This window comes from Spinacia oleracea, chromosome 1 (genome assembly GCF_020520425.1).
Source record: "Spinacia oleracea cultivar Varoflay chromosome 1, BTI_SOV_V1, whole genome shotgun sequence".
Taxonomy (NCBI): Eukaryota; Viridiplantae; Streptophyta; class Magnoliopsida; order Caryophyllales; family Amaranthaceae; genus Spinacia; species Spinacia oleracea.
Window position 1 is genome coordinate 60,594,295 of NC_079487.1, and position 18,731 is coordinate 60,613,025.

At 38.2% G+C, this 18,731-nt stretch overlaps 1 protein-coding gene and 1 long non-coding RNA gene across 2 annotated transcripts; both read right to left on the minus strand.

The window, feature by feature from the left end:
- Positions 1 to 7,058: 7,058 nt before the first annotated feature.
- Positions 7,059 to 8,496, minus strand: LOC110775615 (polygalacturonase inhibitor 2). Its single transcript, XM_021980225.2, has one exon. It carries the CDS (start codon positions 8,446 to 8,448, stop codon positions 7,294 to 7,296), a length of 1,155 nt encoding a protein of 384 aa, XP_021835917.1. The 5' UTR covers positions 8,449 to 8,496; the 3' UTR covers positions 7,059 to 7,293.
- Positions 8,497 to 11,130: 2,634 nt separating this feature from the next.
- On the minus strand, positions 11,131 to 18,458 carry LOC110775616 (uncharacterized). Its single transcript, XR_002529822.2, has 6 exons — positions 18,084 to 18,458; positions 17,715 to 17,950; positions 17,273 to 17,337; positions 13,783 to 15,704; positions 13,420 to 13,629; positions 11,131 to 11,329 (listed from the first exon to the last, which is right to left on the minus strand). It is a non-coding gene; the product is annotated as an uncharacterized lncRNA (long non-coding RNA).
- Between the last annotated feature and the right edge of the window lie 273 nt (positions 18,459 to 18,731).

Consider the following 18,731-nt stretch of genomic DNA (forward strand, 5'->3'; position numbering starts at 1 on the left):
ATCCACCTCTTCTTGTATTGCTGTCATTTTTTCCGTGGAGAAATTACGTTTTTTCTGCCGTACAGGCCTAACATTTCTGTCGGCGTTTAATCGGTGAACCATTATCTCTGGATCGATACCAGGCATCTCATCCGCCGAGAATGCGAAGATGTCAGCGTGCTCTCTCAGCAAGCTTATGAGGTTGACCTTCATGTCACTCCCCATTTCCGTACCGATCACGACTGTTCTATCCATGTTTCCATCCTCCAGCTCGATATTTTCTGTCAGACCATCTGGCATTGGTCTTGGTGCTGATACCGGTCTTTCATCAAAGTGTTCCATGTTTAGGTCGGTTCGACCCCTTTTTGTGCAGCTCTTTCTTTTTGACAGTTGTTCTTGTCTTGCCGGCTTAGTAGTCAAGTGTATCTCTTGCCTTGCCGGCTCAGTAGTCAAGTTCACTTCTGGGACCATTCTTCCCGGTGTTCTCAAAGAAGTCAAGTAACAGGACCTTGCCGCCAACTGACTTCCCCTTATCTTTGCCGGCCTTTCCAGGTTCGACATATATATCATTGTCAAGTGATAGGTGGAGACTACCGCCTGCACGTCATGTATGAATGGGCGACCGATGATCACATTGTAGGCCGCTGGCACTTTAATGATTAGGAAATCCACCATGAGATCTCGCATTTCGGATCCTTCTCCGATTTTCACCGGCAGCCTTATACTACCCTCTGAGTACACTGTAGATCCTGAGAAACCGATTACTGGGTAGTTTACCCTTTGAAGTTCGTCCTCTGGTATGTGCAATTGTTTGAAAGCTTCCCAGAAGATGATGTTTGCTGAGCTGCCGCCATCTACCAGTACTCTGTTCACATCGGCATTTGCTATATCAATTGTAAGAACTAGTGGGTCATCATGCGGGAAAATGATGCCTCTGCAATCCGATTCCGAGAATGTCATCACTGGTATGCTGGGTGGGTTAGGCCACACTCTTGTGTTATGAAAGTTTACCATGTGCCTGTGTTCCTCCAAGCTTCTACTGGCGCCGCTTATTGTCCCTCCGTGGACTGGGCCGCCAGAAATTACATACACGGGTGGTTTTTTCCCGCCATCCCTCTGTTCTGCTCTGGCACTGGTTTCCGGCTGTTTTTGCTCGATTCTAGGCGGCTGATATGGTTGCTCGATTCTAGGGTATTGTTGTTAATTTTGCTGTTGTGGCCGGTATGAATTGGTAGGGTTTCCTCCCACCGAGTTGTTGTTACCATTTCCCTGCCTTGCCCTATACTGTGAGAAATACCCCTTTCTGACCATATCCTCAATGTTGTCTTTGAGGTCTCTGCAGTCCTCTGTTAGGTGGCCGTGCTCATTATGGAAGTCACAAAATTTCTTGACATTCCTTTCCCTACTCTGCATTGGTGGCGGCCTTCTCCAGCCATCCATCTTGTTGTTTATGTTATAAATTGCCGTCCGCGGTGTGTTCAGCGGAGTGTAGTTATCAAAGAGTCCTCTGGACTCCCTTCTGTCTTGCCGGCCTCTCTGCCCTTGTGGATTGGCATTTCTGTTATTCTGGTTTCTCTGGCCTGCCCCTTGCTGATTATTGCTCTGATGAAAATTGTTTCCTCCTTTTCACGTCTGTGGGTTATAGCCTGGATTGTACCCGACATTTCCGCCGGTTGCCACTACCACATTGGAGATCTTCATCATTTCATCCCCCCTGATGTACTCGTTGGCCTTGTGCAGGACGTCACCCAGATTGGTGTATGACTTCCGGCTGAGATATTTCTTGAATTCGCACTCTTGCATTCCCCTCATAAGAGCCAGAACAGCAACCTCCTGCTGAAAATTGGGAATAGTGATTGACTCGTTGTTAAAGCGGGTGAGATAATCCCTTAACGGCTCTCTATCTCTTTGAGCGAACGACATCAACTCTCCCGATGATTTCTTTCTCTTCTGTTTGCTCACAAATCGTGACAAAAACGACGCCTGCAGCTGTCGGAAACTGTATATGGAGTGTGCCTCTATGCCCTTATACCAGCTCGCTGCCACTCCTAGGAGTGTGGATGGGAATACTTTGCACCACATGGCATCAGAATCAGTGTACAGCATCATGTGCTGTTCGAATGTGGTGCAGTGATCCTCCGGATCTGTCGTCCCATCGTATCTTCCTGTCGGGATTTTTATCCTTTCCATCCTTTCTTCTAGGATTTCTCGGCACAGGGGAGAATCCTTTGGCTGGATTGTCTGCCGTCTAGCTATCTGTAGAACCGGCGCTCTTCGTTCATATTCCGCGGTGGGGACTTGCTCTGTTTCAGGCCATTCTGTTTCCGCCGGATCCGAGCGCTTTCTTTTTTCTGGGGTGTTTTCTTGATTCAGGGCTGTTAGGAGATCCCTAACAGGTAACTGGGGAACCGCCGACCTGGTCTTTCTTAGACTGCCGACTGACCCTGGCTGCTGCGAAGCTGGTAGCTCTGACAAAGCGGCCATCACCGCTGACAGTGTTTTCAATTGCTCTCCCGTGAATACTTCCGACAGGGGAGACAGGCGCTCCTGCAGCGTCTGCTCCAGCGGAGTTTTCGGTTGCTCTCTGGCAGGGCTTTCTATTTCTAACTCATCATCATCCTCCACTGTGAATTCCCTTTGTGCTGGTATCGAGGTGTTTTTTGTTATTGGGCTGATAACTGATTGTGCTTGTGACGGATGGACGGGGTTTAGAAGTGAGGGTTGAAACTTGGAGGTTGTCGCCGGTTGTGGGGTTGTTGCTTTTTCTTGACTTTTCTTTGATTTTTTACCGTCTTTCTGTGAGAAATCCATGCTGAATGTTCTACCGTTTCAAGGGATAAGGTCCCCTCCTTCTAGCGCCAATTGTTCCGGGTGTGGAATGGGAACAGCTGACTGTGGGATACTGGATTCCTGTCGAGATAGCCGGTTGATATCTGCACAACAGAATGGATTAACTAGCCTCGGGGGTGGTTCGAGGATCCCCCCTCCGATGCTTAAGTAAGATTACTGAGAGATTAAGAGATGATTAGGGAGTAAGAAAGAAGTGTGTTTAAGTGTTTGTGTACCCCATAGCAATAAATGAGGTGCTCCTTATATAGACCAATCCAAGGGTACGATCTGGTAGGTCCCTTGTGGTTAGATAGCGACCTGTTGATAGTGACCCTTGGTTGGTTGTCTTCATGATAACGCCGGTAGGTTGTCTTGCAAATAATGCCGGTAGAGGATATTTACCTAAGATGACCAGATTACCTGCAGGTTAAGTTTACATACGGGGAGTTCTGCCGGTACCAGGTGGTGCCGGTAGGACACCCCGTACACCAACAATTGGATTTTTAATAAATTTTGGATTATACTTGCGAGTTTCTAAATTGATGGAGTTTTAAATTTATGAATGAATCTTTATTTCTTCAGATTTTAAATCCCATATCTAAACACCACAATTCTGGATTTTCTAAATTTGCTCTCAAACTTGGGTTTTCTCAGTCCATATATTGTTTATAACCAAGAATTCTTGTTGAGATCTGCTACTGTCGCTTTCTTTCCTTCGAGTTTCTTGTTTAAATTGTGGTTCATGGTTGCAACTCTTACTAAATAAAAGGAGTATGAAGGGAATTTACATCTAGTTCTGGTTGGCCTTATTGTTTAGCATCTAGTTCTCCCCTTGTTTTTCAATCCATCAAATTTTACGAAAAGGCTGCAGGTTTCATCTTACAAACAGCTAATTAACAAAGTCTCCCTAGTCTAAATTTGCAAGTGTTCCTATGGCCTATGAAGGTAATTAAATGTGTATCGCTATGCTAAAAACGCCAGCGTTTTTTACATAGAAAGACAGTTTTGCCCTTATATTAATTATATCCATAATACTTCCTCCATTCTTTATTAAATGAAACAATTTTTTTGTCACGTTTGCCAATGCAATATTTCAACCATTAATACCTTTTATTATCAATGGTTAAAAATTATAAAAGTTTGATATTATAAAACTATTAGATGAGACGATTATAACAAGACCCCACATGACTATATTTTTTATTAAGTATAAATCACAATTGATGGTCAAAGTATATTATATGAATAGTGCCAAAAGTACAATTGTGTCATTTAAAAAAGAATGGAGGAAGTAATAATTATAATAACGATAATAATAATAATAATAATAATAATAATAATAATAATAATAATAATTGAAATTTTAAAAATAATGTTTTTTTTGTATAATAAGGAATGGCGGTTTAAAGAATTAAAAAATAAATCAATTTTTTTTTTTGGAAATCACACAGCCGCCCAAAAAAAGCGGTATGAACCATGGTTCAGCCACCCACGATTGGCGGCGGCGACCATGGCTCAATCGCGCATCTTGCGCGGCTGAGCCATGGTCGCCGCCGCCAATCGTGGGTGGCTGAACCATGGTTTAGGCCTCCTTTTCTGGGCGGCATATGTTCTTTCTTCCTCCTCGATCTGTTTCTTCGTCGCCTCCATCGCCGCCGTAATCTTTGTTAAAACTCGATACATGACGTTGTTGAATGTGTCAATCTAGGGTTTCGCCATCGCCGCCGTCATCATCATCAATACGTCAATATCTTTCTCTCTCCTCCGTTTCTGCTGCGAATCTAGGGTTTCGCAGCAGATCTTGATTCGAGTTCTTCTTTAACGATTTATGGCCGCAAAACAAGAACGGGTGCCGCCCAGAATTGGCGGCCCCGACCATGGCTAAGCAACTTTTTCTGGGCGGCATAGCCATGGTCGGGGCCGCCAATTCTGGGCGGCACCCCCTTTTTAACAAAAAAATAAAGTTGAACGTACCTGACGCAGGAGGATGGAGGTGGTGCGTCTCTGTTCTCCGGTTGTAGGGGCGGAAGAATTGGAAGCAAAATAACAGAGCAAATGAGGGGGAGGGGGTTTGGGACAACCAGGCGGCATTGTGGGGATTTTTCGATTTTCTGATCGGCGAGTGGTGGGGGTTTTCTGATCGGCGGGTGGTGGGTTTTTCTGACCGGTGGGTGGTGGCGGCGACGGTAAGACTTGGCCGGAGCAGATGGAAGGGGTCAAGGGGGAGGGGGCTTTTGATTACGTTGAAGCTGAGTCTATGAACCTTGATAAAACTCATGGAAGGGGTGAAAGGGCAATATCATACTTTTATTAAAAATACGCGGGCGTTTTTAGCGGATGAAGACGTCGAATAAAAACCCCCTAAACCCCCTAATTTTAAATTGGATAAGTAGATAAGAATTGATATGATTTATACGGTATTTTGAAGGTATTTGACTGTATTTAATTTTAATTCTTGTTATCCTTAAGCCGAGAATAACGATAATATTTCCCGGTGAGATTTGGCCGAAAAATAGTACTCCTTCCGTCCCGGAATATTCGCAACGGTTTGACTTTTTGCACTATTTACATTGTTGGCTTCATCTTAATATATATTTTTAAAATATTAATATTTTATAAGTTTTTATATTATATAATTGAAAACATTGATAGTCAAAGTTGTGCATTGACAAAATTATGTACTACTACTTTATTTACGTAGTAACATGTTCGAATTCTACTAAGGAGTAAATAGTATGTGTTCATATTTTATATTTTAAAAACTCCAAAATTAGTAAGTTTGGAATAATTTTAGCTTAGTATTCCGCACTCGGTTTTAGTTGTTTCAGGTCAATAAAGCTTAAAATAAATATCGATTCACCTTAAATTTTAGAGTATTTTTTGATCGGATCAATGACAGGTCGGGTAAATCGGATAACGGGTTATCACAGGTCGGGTCAATAGCAGGATTCATCGAGTTATAATCGGTTTCGGGTTGACATCGAGTCGGGTATCGAATCGGGTTCGGGTCATTGTTCGGTTGGGTCAATTCGGTTATCGGTCATCTTCGGTCGGGTGTCGGGTTCGGGTTTTACAACATCAGGTTAAAATCGGTTATCGAGTTACAAACGGTTTCGGGTTGACATCCAGTCGGGTATCGAATCGGGTTCGGGTCATTGTTCGGTCGGGTCAATTCGGTTATCGGTCATCTTCGGTCGGGTGTCGGGTTCGGGTTTTACAACATCGGGTTAAAATCGGTTATCGATTTTTTCGGGTCGGGTACCTGTCGGGCTTCGGGTTACCTTTTTACCATAATTTCGGGTCATGGTCGGTCACGGGTTCAATCGATTCATGTCGGATTTTCCGGTCGGGTTAGTTTTTGACAGCTCTAGTCCACACTAAATCTTTTTGGGCTATGCCTAAAAAGTCAACAACGTGACTCTAATTTATTTTGATGTGTTTATTAGAATTATTATGAAATCAATATCTAATTGGTGTCATTAGTACAAGTTGCACTTGAAGAATGTGATTTAAAGTCACGATTCTCTTTTAAAAACATAGTGTTACTTTGATTCAAAAAATTCTTATTATATCTAAGAAAATTGATGTTTAATTTATTATGGTCAATATGTAAACAATAAAGGTCAATGTGTATGTAAAAAGGTTGCTAAAATATCCGCACAAGAATAACTTTCTAACAGTATAGAAAACAAACTCATTTGATTGTCTAAATGATGGTTACTACTTAGGCCCTGTTCTTCTGAACTTTATTTGGCTGAACTGAACTGAATTGAACTGAACTGAACTTAATGGAGCTGAATTGAACTGAACTGAACTTAATGGAGCTGAACTGAACTGAACTGAATGAAACTGAATGAATAGTAAATAATAAATAATAAATGATAAATGATAAATGATAAATGATAAATGATAAATGATAAATAATAAATAATAAAATAATAAAATTATCAATAATTAATTATAAATATAATGTTAATATTTATAACAATACTCATAATAATAAATAATAACTACAATAATCATAATTATTTATTAATAACAATAATTACATATAATATTAATATAATAATAGTAATATTTAAGTAATAATAACGATAATAATAATTATTATATATATAAGTAATAAATGTCAATTTTAATTGCAATATCAAGAATAAAAATAATTACAAAGAAAGTTGAATCCGTTCTTTTGAACTGAGCTGAATTGAACTGAATGAAGCTGAACTGAACTGAACTGAACTTAATGGAGCTGAACTGAACTGAACTGAATTGAACTTAATAGAGTTGAACTGAACTGAACTGAACTGAACTTAATAGAACTGCAAAAAAGTCCAAAAGAACAGGACCTTAGTACAGTTAACATATTGAACTTACTAAAGTTACTATTACAAAACTAAATAATACGGACTACACTACTGCAAACTACTGAAAATACCAACTAAAGAAGAATGCCTTATCGGCTGACAACTTTGACTAAGCATTCATTTACTTACAACCAGGAAATGGGCCACCGCAAAGGCACTTGTTATGGGCAAATATGACCGGGTCGACTCGTTTGAAACGTCGACCATTTGGAATTGGACCGCAAAGTTGATTATAACTCACATCAATAGAATCCGGTGTTAATCGGCCAAATCCCTTAGGAAGAGATCCGTATATCATGTTGTGACTTATGTTCATCCTCGATAAGCTTGGGGCTAAGTCTACATTTGTGAAGTCAAACTTTAAAAGATTGTCCCCAACCTCCAGAATGAGGATATTGGTGTTGCCCTTTTCAAACAAAAACGAGGCGTCTCCCGTTAGTTTATTTTGACTAAGATAAAGAAAGTTCAAATTACCACGCGCTAATGACTTTGGGACCAGGCCCTTAAATTGATTTCCGGCAAGCGCTATTGTTTGAATTTTTGGCATGAGGCCCAGAGATACTGGTATTGAGCCCGACAAAGAGTTAAAATTGAGTTGTATTACTACTAGATTTTTGAGTTTTTTGGGTATAAAATCAGGTATTTGGCCGGAAAACTTATTTGAGCTAAGAGTAAGGAGTTGGATATTGGTAAGTTGGGCCAAGACATCAGGAATTGGTCCAGTGAGTAAATTAGAAGAGAGATCGAGATTAGTCAAGCTCTTGAGCTGCCCAAAAGAGTTAGGGACTGATCCAGTAAACTTGTTGGAGGAGAGGTCTAGTTGGTTCAAGTTTGTGAGCTGTCCCAAAAATTCAGGGATCGGACCACCGACATTGGTTCCAGAAATAGAAAACTCGGTGAGGTTAGTTAGCTTACCTATGTATGATGGTATTGGTCCAGAAAGATTGGGAATTCTATTAAAGTAGAGTGTAGTGATGGAAGGAAGTTGGTCTAAAGAGGGCGGTATAGGGCCGTGGATATCTTCAGCATCTTCGATTATGACCGTAACAACATGGCCTTGAATGTTGCATCGAATCCCATTCCATCCAGCACAATCGGTGTTAGGGTCCCATGACGAAAGTGAGGAAGGGTTGCCCAATGCTTTTTTCACACCAAGGAGCACATTTTTGTCGTGGGGAAGGCAAAGATCGGGCGAAGCTTGAGAATTAGAGAGGTCTACGAACAAGGGGAAGAGCAAAAGGAGTGAAACTATTAATTGGTTATAACCCATTTTCATGTGGAGCTGAGCATTAATGTTTGTGTTTAGAATTTAGATATCAAAGACCACGGTGAACTCTTTATACACAAATGGTTGTTGCTGTGTCGGTAACGCGTATAGCTAAGGAATCTACCACTTGCAATAAAATATAGAACAAAATCATATACCCGTGATGTACTAATTATTTTTGTCAAAAAATATCATTCTTATCATTATCTTACTTGCAAATTGCAATTGGTTTCCATACTTTCACGTGGTAATAAGTTTTCACTTAAATTAACAATTTGACCCATATAATGCACCAGAGTATCTTATCAAGTGTTAGAAGAACTTATATTGCTCGATATACAACAATTTTCAAGTATTATGAAAATTTAAATTATTTAGAGGGAACAATCAACGGTGATGATCGATAATGTAACATACAATACATTGTCAATAACAAAACAACTGATTATTAAAATAATCATAATATAAATATTGACGAAAATTGAGACTTGGCATAGAAAATGAGGATAGACACAACATCTAAAATAAAACAAACCACACATTACTTGGGAAAATGTATGATTATCTAACAATTTTTTTGTGTGTAAATGATGATGACATAAAGTTGATTGTGTAAGTGATATAATAAATAAGGTCCGTTGTTAAATTAATTTATAAGGAATGCAAGAAAGATGAGAGTTTGATGACTTATTTTGATGAGATGTTTAGTTTTCTAATACTTTTTTGTAGTTAATAATTTAAAAAGACTACTCCCTCCACCCTTAAAAGATTGCCGCAAACGCTTCTGTGTACTTTTTTTAGTAAGAATTGGTTGTATTCAAAAATAAATGGTAGGTAAAATTTTCTTTTAGTTACATTAAATAATGGTGTGTTAGTAAAAACATGTGATAACCACAAACCAAATAGGGAGATCCATTTATGCTATATGGGACGATCTTTAAGGACAGATTAAGTGTAACGCCCCAACCTCTATTTCAAGTATTAAAGCATAATTAGCAGCGGAATTAACCTAATCGGTCGGGACATTACCGCCGTAACTTCCTCTTGGAAATTACAAGGCAACTATCATAACATAAGCTATTAAAACTCCAAATTAACACAATCCTTTATAATCCCAAAATAAAAGTACACAACTTACTAAAATTCTTTAATTAAACTATCAAAACGTTAAGCATAAACTAGGTGAATAATATTAAAGTGAAATTCCTCGCCTCTATTCGTTTCCATCGTTCCCCGCAGTACCTAAAATGGAAAACAAAACGGTGAGCCGAAGACTCAGTAACGACTACCCTAACAACGTAAATTCATTTCAACTCATTTTATTTAATAACACAAGGAGAATAGAATAAGTAAAACATTTAATAAAACATCATATTTAATTCATTCATAAAATTTTAATGAAAACGTCATTCATAAACTTTTAATTAACATGCTAGTTATCGGCAAGTACGAACCGTGAAGGAATTCTCCACTGGGCCTGGGCCCATAAGAGCCTGGGCTCATAACTATGGGAGCCTGGGCCCGTAATCCATGAGTGGACAGGTGTCCGTAGGTACATGCATGACCGATAGATAGGAAGATAGTACGTAGTTTATATCACTAGAAGAAAAAAGCTCAAGTGCGGGCTCATTTTAAGGGGTTAAGTGCGGGATTTTACATGTGCAGCACATGGCTTGCCCGCACTTGATGTTTCTCAAGTGCTACCAAAATATTGGCAGCACTTACTTCAAGTGCTGCCAATTTACAAAATGAGCCTGCACTTGACAAATTTAGTGCTGCCAATTTTGCAATATGAGCCCGCACTTGACAAAGTTTGTGCTGCAAATTTCGAAAATGAGCCCGCACTTAATTGACAAATTTTGTGCTGTCGATTTTGGAAATTAGCCCGCACTTGACATAAAAATGGGCAGCACAAGCATAAAAAAGAGCAGCAGTTGATATATAAATGAGCCTCAATTGATCTCGAAATTTTTTATATAACTAATATCGCTGCTACATATATTATACAATTAGACCACGCATACTAGTTAACCTCCATACATCACATAAAAAAAGTATCCAATTAATAGATAACTAGTGTGTGGCCCGGGCGTTGCTCTGGGTTTTATCTTAATGGGGTTTACTTTTTGTAAATATGTGTCCGTATAGGTGGTGTCATTAACGGATTGCGGTGGTGGTGCAAGATCAACAGCCGATAAACAACCTTACAATCTATGCCCCATATCCGGAAAAAAAAAAAAAAAGTTGATTCCTTTTATTCGTGATTAGTTGATTATTATACATATATCAATATTTCTCTCTTCTGCACTAATAATTACGAAGTACACTCTATTTCCACAAGTTTTTAAAGCATAAGATGGAAAGGGATCGGAAGAATTTGTACATCTATAAGTTCAATAATTTATTCCCTTTTTTCGGATTCATTTTTATTTAATTTATTACTATTCATTTAAAAAGATTATATTATGTATTTACGTGAAAATATATAACATACATTGTATCTAGCTGAGATGGTAAGAAGAGTAACTTTTAATTCATGAGGTGCGGTGTTCAAACCTTGCTACATGCTTTTTGGTTGTCAATGACATGTCATGATGCTTGTTAAGTGTTGTTAATAGTGACATGGCGTAATAAGGAGAGACCTACGTGGCACATATACATTCTTATAAACGCCTTTTTAATATATTAGTATAGATTAAATTGAATAGTATATAATTATAAATATAAAAATTGATTAAATTACAATCCTATGAAAAACTAGCATCCATAATCTAAGATTCACTACAAGAAAATATCAAAGACAATAAATGGTAATGAACTTTGCCAACTTTTCTCGAACTTCATTTATCTACTCAATGGTAAAAGGCTGCTCCCTCGGATTGTTGAATACCTAAAGAAGATCGATCATCGAGAAAAAAAAAAACATGTTAGTTATATTATAAATATTGTATGGTACATTAAAGTAAGACATAATTTGCTCACAACAATGAAATAATGAACCTTATAATAAAAATGGCTTATTTCTCTCCTAACTTTCAACCAATGAACCTAAATAAGTATTTTAAACCTTTTGGATGTTTAATATACTTAGTTTTATGTTTCAAACACTCATCCTCACCTACTTTGGTCATGTTATACACATTTAAGGCTCGTTTGTTCATTATAGTTCAAATTTTGACTAAAATGGCTTATTTCGCTCCTAACTTTCAACTAATGAACTTAAATAAGTATTTGAAACCATTTACATGTTCACTAGACTTAGTATACTATTTCAAAGACTTATTCTCACCTACTTCGGTCAACTTATACACATTTAAGGCTCGTTTGATCATTATAGGTCACATTTTTTATAAAATGGCTTATTTCGATTCCAACTTTCAACTAATGAACCTAAATAAGTTTTTAAGCCTTTAGATGTTTAATATACTTAGTTTTATGTTTCAAACACTCATTCTCACCTACTTTGGTCATGTTATGCACATTTAAGACTACTTTGGTCATTATAATTCATATTTTGACTAAAATGGCTTATTTCGCTCCTAAGTTTCAACTAATGAACTTAAATAAGTATTTGGAACAATTTACATGTTCATTATACTTATTATAATGTTTCAAAAACTTATTTTCACCTACTTTGGTCATGTTTTAAACATTTACGGCTCGTTTGATCATTATAGGTCACATTTGGACTAAAATGGCTTATTTTGGTCCTAACTTTTAACTAATAAACTTAAATAAGTATTTTAAACCTTTTACATGTCAAATATACTTAGTTTTAACTTTCAAATACTCATTCTCACCTACTTTGGTCAAGTTATACACATTTAAGGCTCATTTGATCTTTATAGACCACATTTTGACTAAAATGGCTTATTTTAGTCCCAACTTTGAGCTAATGAACCTAAATCACTATTAAAAACCCTTTACATGTTTATTAGACTTATTTTAATGTTTCTAAGCCTAAATCTCACCTACTTTGGACAAATTATGCACATTTAAGACTAGTTTGTTTATTATTGGCCGTATTTGACTAAAATGGCTAATTTCGCTCAAAATTTTGAACTAATGAATCTAAATAAGCATTTTAAACCTTCTACATGTTTATTAGACTTATTTTAACGTTTCTAAGATCATTCTCACCTACTTGGGTCGAGTTATACACATTAAAGGCTCGTTTGATCATTAAATGTCACATTTATTTTTATGTTTCTGAGACTCATTCTCACCTATTTTTGTTAAGTTATGCACATTTAAAATGAAATGAATTGAAATAATAAAATGAAAAACCTATTCATTTTTAGAGTTCTTACTTTTATAGTTCTAAGACTCAATCCACCTAGTTTGCACATTTAGGGCTGATTCGATCAATATAGGTCACACCTTGTCTAAATTAAGTAAGTTCGCTCCTAACTTTGAAACAGTGAACCTAAATACCTACGTACATGTGCTAAAGGAATCAAACCGGGGGGGGGGGGGGGGGATTGTTAAACAAGTGCTAAAGGAATCAACCGATGTTTAAAATTAACATATTTTGACATATTCCGAACTAAAATAAAACAATTGCCAACTTAACAAAAATAACACCTAAAGTGCTTCAAACCAAAAAAAATCGAGCATACAAGCTAAACAAAAAAAACACAAACACTAGAAAGACAATTGTGGTCAACTCTTACCATAAATGACCACCTGGTTGCACGAAGAAGCAAAACATAAGCATATCATAACAAAAACACAGGATCATAATAGAAGAAGTAGAACAAAAGCAGATCAGAAACAGAAGATCAAGTCAAAGTTATGGAGATCAAGTCAAACAGAAGAAGCATATCAGAATCACAGCAAGTATAGCCGAATAGCAGTAGGAAGAATAGCATCGCAGCAGGGAAAGCAACAAACACAAACGAGCTTAGCCGAGGCCATAATGATTACATATTGATTATTACAATATATACACCAACATAGAACATTCATTGAATATAATACCTATCCATTGAATATTTTCGAATATTCTAGGTGGAGGATTCCGTAAGAACAAACACGCCAAGGTAGACATAGCGTCCCCTAGTCAGCAGCCACAACAGATGCAGCAGGCCACATAGCCTCCTCGTCCCCTAGTCAGCAACCACAACAGATGCAGCAGGCTGCAGCAGGCCACAGAGCCTCCTCATCTGTTTGCTGTGCTGCCTATTATTCCTGCAGGAAATGGTAATAACTTTCTGTTAGGAAATCAGAATCATAGACCGGGGCTATTCACATCAGCAACCTTGGTCGCATTGCATCAAATGAGGTAACAACAGATGTTTGCCTTGGGAACTAACAGAGGTTTGCTACAAGATTTTAACGTACCGAATACACGGTCCAACCCGGTAGACGGACTACTGTTTCAGACTGCTGCTCCGTCGTCAATAACCGGAGAATGGCACATTGGCACCGAAACAGGAGGTGTGCCTGCCCTTGTAGGGGAATACAGTTAAACATAATAACATGTGCGAAAACAATCCCCAAAGCCAGGAAACATGTATAAAGCACAGATTAAGCAAACTTACATTCGAAGCGTGTTTTCCACAATAATCTGTCAACGAACACGAACTTAGAACTCCAGTTGTCGTTCCTCTACTTGGTTCACCGACACGATCGGATCCGTCTTGATTATCGTAGCTTAGACAATTGATCAAGAGTTTGTGCTTTTGGGATGAACACACTGTGGAGGCATAGAGAGAATTAGGGTTCTCTATTTTCTCCTAGGGTTGTGTGTATGAATTGTGTTATGTTTGAAAAGAGGTTAGAAGGTTATTAACATAACCTTACTAACCGACCAAGCCTTAAGGCAAGGCCGGCCAGCAAGCCCCGCGTGAGACAAGCACAGCGAGCTGGGCCATGGGCCTCGCTGCTGTGGCTGTGTCGCTGCTTCGGCCCGCGCGCACACGCGCAGCCATGGGCCAGCGCTGCCGTGTTTCCGTGGCCTTGCTTGCTTGCCCAGCGCGCGCCCATGGGCCTCAAGTGCTTCGTGCACTCGGCTCGTGGGCCGCTCTTCGTATCCGCGATTAAATATATTTCCGATATATTATTTATCGTTTCGTATACGACGAATCACCGTCGTACGATACGATTTATTCGTTTCGCCTAGCTTACTAATATTCGCGATACGATATACGATTCCGATGCAAGGTCGTATCGTATAATACGTTTTCCAACTAATTCCCGAAAAGCTATTAAATGAATTTCCAATTCATTTAATCCGGTGATCTGTTACGTGTCATTGGTGTGAGCTTGTAGGTTCAGTCAAGAGTAAGCTGTGAGTTCAATATCCATTAGAACTCACTGATCGGAAGCATTGCTCCAGCTAGCTGTTCCGATCACTTGATCTCACTGAATTAATTGTTCGCAATTAATCTGAACCTTGGTATTAGACTTAATGCACCTTGGGTGAAGGACATATTTCCTTCAGCCCTGCCTTCTCTGTCGGAACCAATCAACAACGACGATGTTAACAACAGAGTCAACAACAACAACGACGATGTTAACAACATCGTCAACAATAGCAATACTGAGTGGTCTGATTTCATGGGGAGTAGTGGCATTGATGAGCCATGATCAGGTTGTAGTATATCATTTATAGTTGATTGACTCTGACAACTATAACTACTCAAATATTCAATAGATGAAATTATTTCTATTGTTGATAAAGATACTTTAGGGCTATGTAAGAATGTATCTTACAAAAAAGGAACAAATTCCAGATGCAATTACCATATCACTAATTGCACTCACATTACCTTGAAAAATGGGATCACATTTCATAAAGATTAAATTCCTAAGGTCCTCAAAGGGACAAAAGTAGTAAAAACATATTATTAATTAGACAACTCACAACTTCAAATTCCTATCGTACACAAAACATGCTTAATTCCCACTATCTTTTCCATAAATTGCACAACTTTATAAATTAAATGACATACAAAGAAGTATTAATGACCAATTCTCTTTAAATAAACATAAATGTACTTAGAATTTCCTCACCAACCAAAACTTAACCATCAAAATCAAGGACTAAATTTGATGACCAAGTGTGATAATCAACCTAGGTTTGTTATCAAGGAGCCCAAACATTAACAAGCCTTTTGGCACGGAGGGCAGATTGGTGGTGTATGTTACTATTTGCAGCAAGCATTGACAAGGAGTAAAGCTGATAGCAGATCAAAGGAATACCTCGTAACAACTGGTAGCAGATGTAACAGAACAACCTTCGTGATCACGAAGCAAGGCCACTGAAAAGAAAAGCAAATACAGTCACGTAAGGCATCGAAGACAACCAAAACTAAAGAGGCAACTAAAACGACAACGAAAACAACCCGACACATTTTCTAAAAACACTTTTGAAAACAAAAGAAGTAGAAGGTGTCTCTAGGTATAAATGAAAGGGAATACAAATATTTCTAATCATAAAAGCAAAGCAAACAATAAGTAGACTATGGAACCACATTCCTCAACTGAAAATATAACATACCAGACATAGAACATATAAACAGAACACATAAATATATGCATATAATGCAAAGCCTAACCCTAAACCAGGAAAAGGCACAAACATATAAAGTCCTATATAAATAAACCATAAATAAACTGACCGCATAAGTGTAGCTACCCATTTCCTACTCAATAACATAGACATGCGACATGTCCATTAAGAAAAAACGATTCGTGCAGATCACCATATCTAGCAGTCCAAGACACGACCACTACTGCGGGCAGAACAAATAAAACACTTGGTTTCGAATACAGACCTATTCAATAACATAAACATGCCGACTAAGAAAAAAAATGATATGTGCGGATCACCAACTCTGGCACTCTAAGACACGACACCACAACTGTAGGCATAGCAGACCAAACAAATAGTTTCAGACACAAATGAAAACACACTGCACATTCAAGAAAAAAGTAACAGGTGACCCTCAAAAAAACAACCATCAGATGACTGCAAGACGACCAGCAAACAAACAGTAGAAGCATAGACTTCACACACAAAAAATTCAGCTCATGCTCTTGAAAACAACATATACACAATGGAACGCCGAACAGTTTAAGAATGTGCGGTCATGACCTCTAACAAATCGTCCATGACTTAATGTCAAGATCCATAAGTGAGTAGGCATAGGAAAGCCAAACAATGGGAGTCCTTTACATGTTCCATATATGTTATTGAACAATTTATGTTAGTTTGAAGATGAAACGATGTCCATGGGTAGCAAATGATTAGGTATCATATCATTATACGTAGGGAATTCAGAATCACATACATCAAATAAATTGGCCACAAAAAAACCCAAGAAAAGGGTAGTGCCTTTCTAGTTTGATATCTAAAATGAACAAAGATGGGACAAAGCCTGTCCAGTCCCGTTCATTCTCTCCCTTCTTCGCGAATTACAGAAAAAGTATAAAAAATGCGAATAGAATGAATTTTCAAGAGAACTAGGAAGCATGAATGTCCTCTCTTCTATTAAAAGTATACCGTGCGAATAGAAAGAATTTTCAAGAGAACTAGGGAAACTAGGTAGTTAGTATGATTCATTCGGTCGTTTCTCACCTAATATTATTAGTTATTCACACTAGCTTCTACACGACTATACCCTTGATCTTATTGGACTCCCATCAATATTAGAAACTGGTAACTAAATTTCCAATCAGAAACCACTAAAACTCACAAACAACAATGACATAGAATCATCTAAAACCAAAGCATCAAAGGCAATCATCCACTCAAGCCCAAGAATAAAGTAGGAAACAACGACAAATTTTCTCCAAACATTAAATAAGGTGGATGCAAATCACATACCATACTTCTGTAATCTAACACTTGCAGCATGATTCCACGGGTAGCTTTGGTAACTGTGTATATACCTAAACAGAGAACCAATAGTACATGTCACAATTACGGTCTACACTATTAGGAATTTTGGCATAAATGCAAGCTTAATGACTTCCCACTTGCTACTCTGGCACATACAAGGGGAGAATTGAGCAATTACGTGACTACAATCTCTAAACTACCCAAAGTTTTTTAAAAAAGAACTTGAAGTACTGGTGGTTTCAGCATTTGTCAACCTCAAACATTGTGATTTTAGCATTACATAATCAATATATCTTAATCTACTGATTGAAGCTATTTATGCATCATCAAAATGGGAAATCAATGATAATCAAATTTCTGTAACACTAATTGTTATAATTGAATTGGGCTCAATTAAAATAAAAGTAAATTGGGTTTGGATTTATACCATTAGAGAAATAGGTTGGCGGAGGAGAGATCAATAAGAACAAAATCAACAATAACAACACCAATGAGAGGAGCAGCAACAGCTCCGGCAGAGCCACGGAGGTCGAGCTCCGGTGAGTCTAGCGGCAGAGAGGAGAGGCAGAGGAGGGAAGCAGGAGATATGTGAGAAGAGCAAAAAATTCAAGACAACTAATAACCACAACGTACAAGGGGGGAATCACCACCAGCACAACACATCTTCGACGACAGATGAATTGGTGCACCGAACAAGAGGAGATAAAGAATCAAAGAAGAGTAAGTTAGGGTTTGGTCAATTGGTAATTTTAATTACTCAATTCAATTGATTTATGGAATCGGTTAAAGATCTTACCAATTGATAATGGAATATAGTTGATGGTCGATTCACGACCACCGTTAGCGGTGGAGGTACAAACTGGAGACAAGAGAGAGCGCAGAGACAAGTGAAGATGGAGAGTGGAGCTACATCAACAATCAACCCCACAACAACAATAATTAACTACGCAGCGACACAAATGTTCGGTGATAATCTCCGGCGGTGAGGAAGCGACGGCGACAGCGACGACAGAGGAGAGAGAAAATGAAGGTGAAGAGGAAGGGGGAAAAGTATCGGAGAGAGAGAAAGATGAGGCAGTATGTATTTTGAGACAAATTTTGCGCGGCTCATTTTTTAAAGAGGAGCACTTAAAATTTTAAACCCGCACTTGAACTCAAGTGATGCCGATTTTCTAAAACGAGCCCGTACTTGTGAAAATGGTACTTTTTTTTTTTTTTTGCTTTCAAGGGCTGCCAATTTATTAAATGAGCCGCACTTGAAGAGAAGCACATGATATTTTTTCTTCTAGTGTATACTGCCAGACAAACCAGATCCTTCACTTTCATTTTTCATGTTGTATGTAATTTTACTAATCCTTGGCTTTTGTATTTCAGTTGAAATAACATAACTCTTTGAGATCATAAAACATCATTTAGATCCTAGGATCAATAAAATGTCATTTCT

Bases quoted from the DNA above. Each gene is read 5' to 3' on its own strand.
- LOC110775615 (XM_021980225.2), bottom strand. From the start codon at position 8,448: ATGAAAATGGGTTATAACCAATTAATAGTTTCACTCCTTTTGCTCTTC.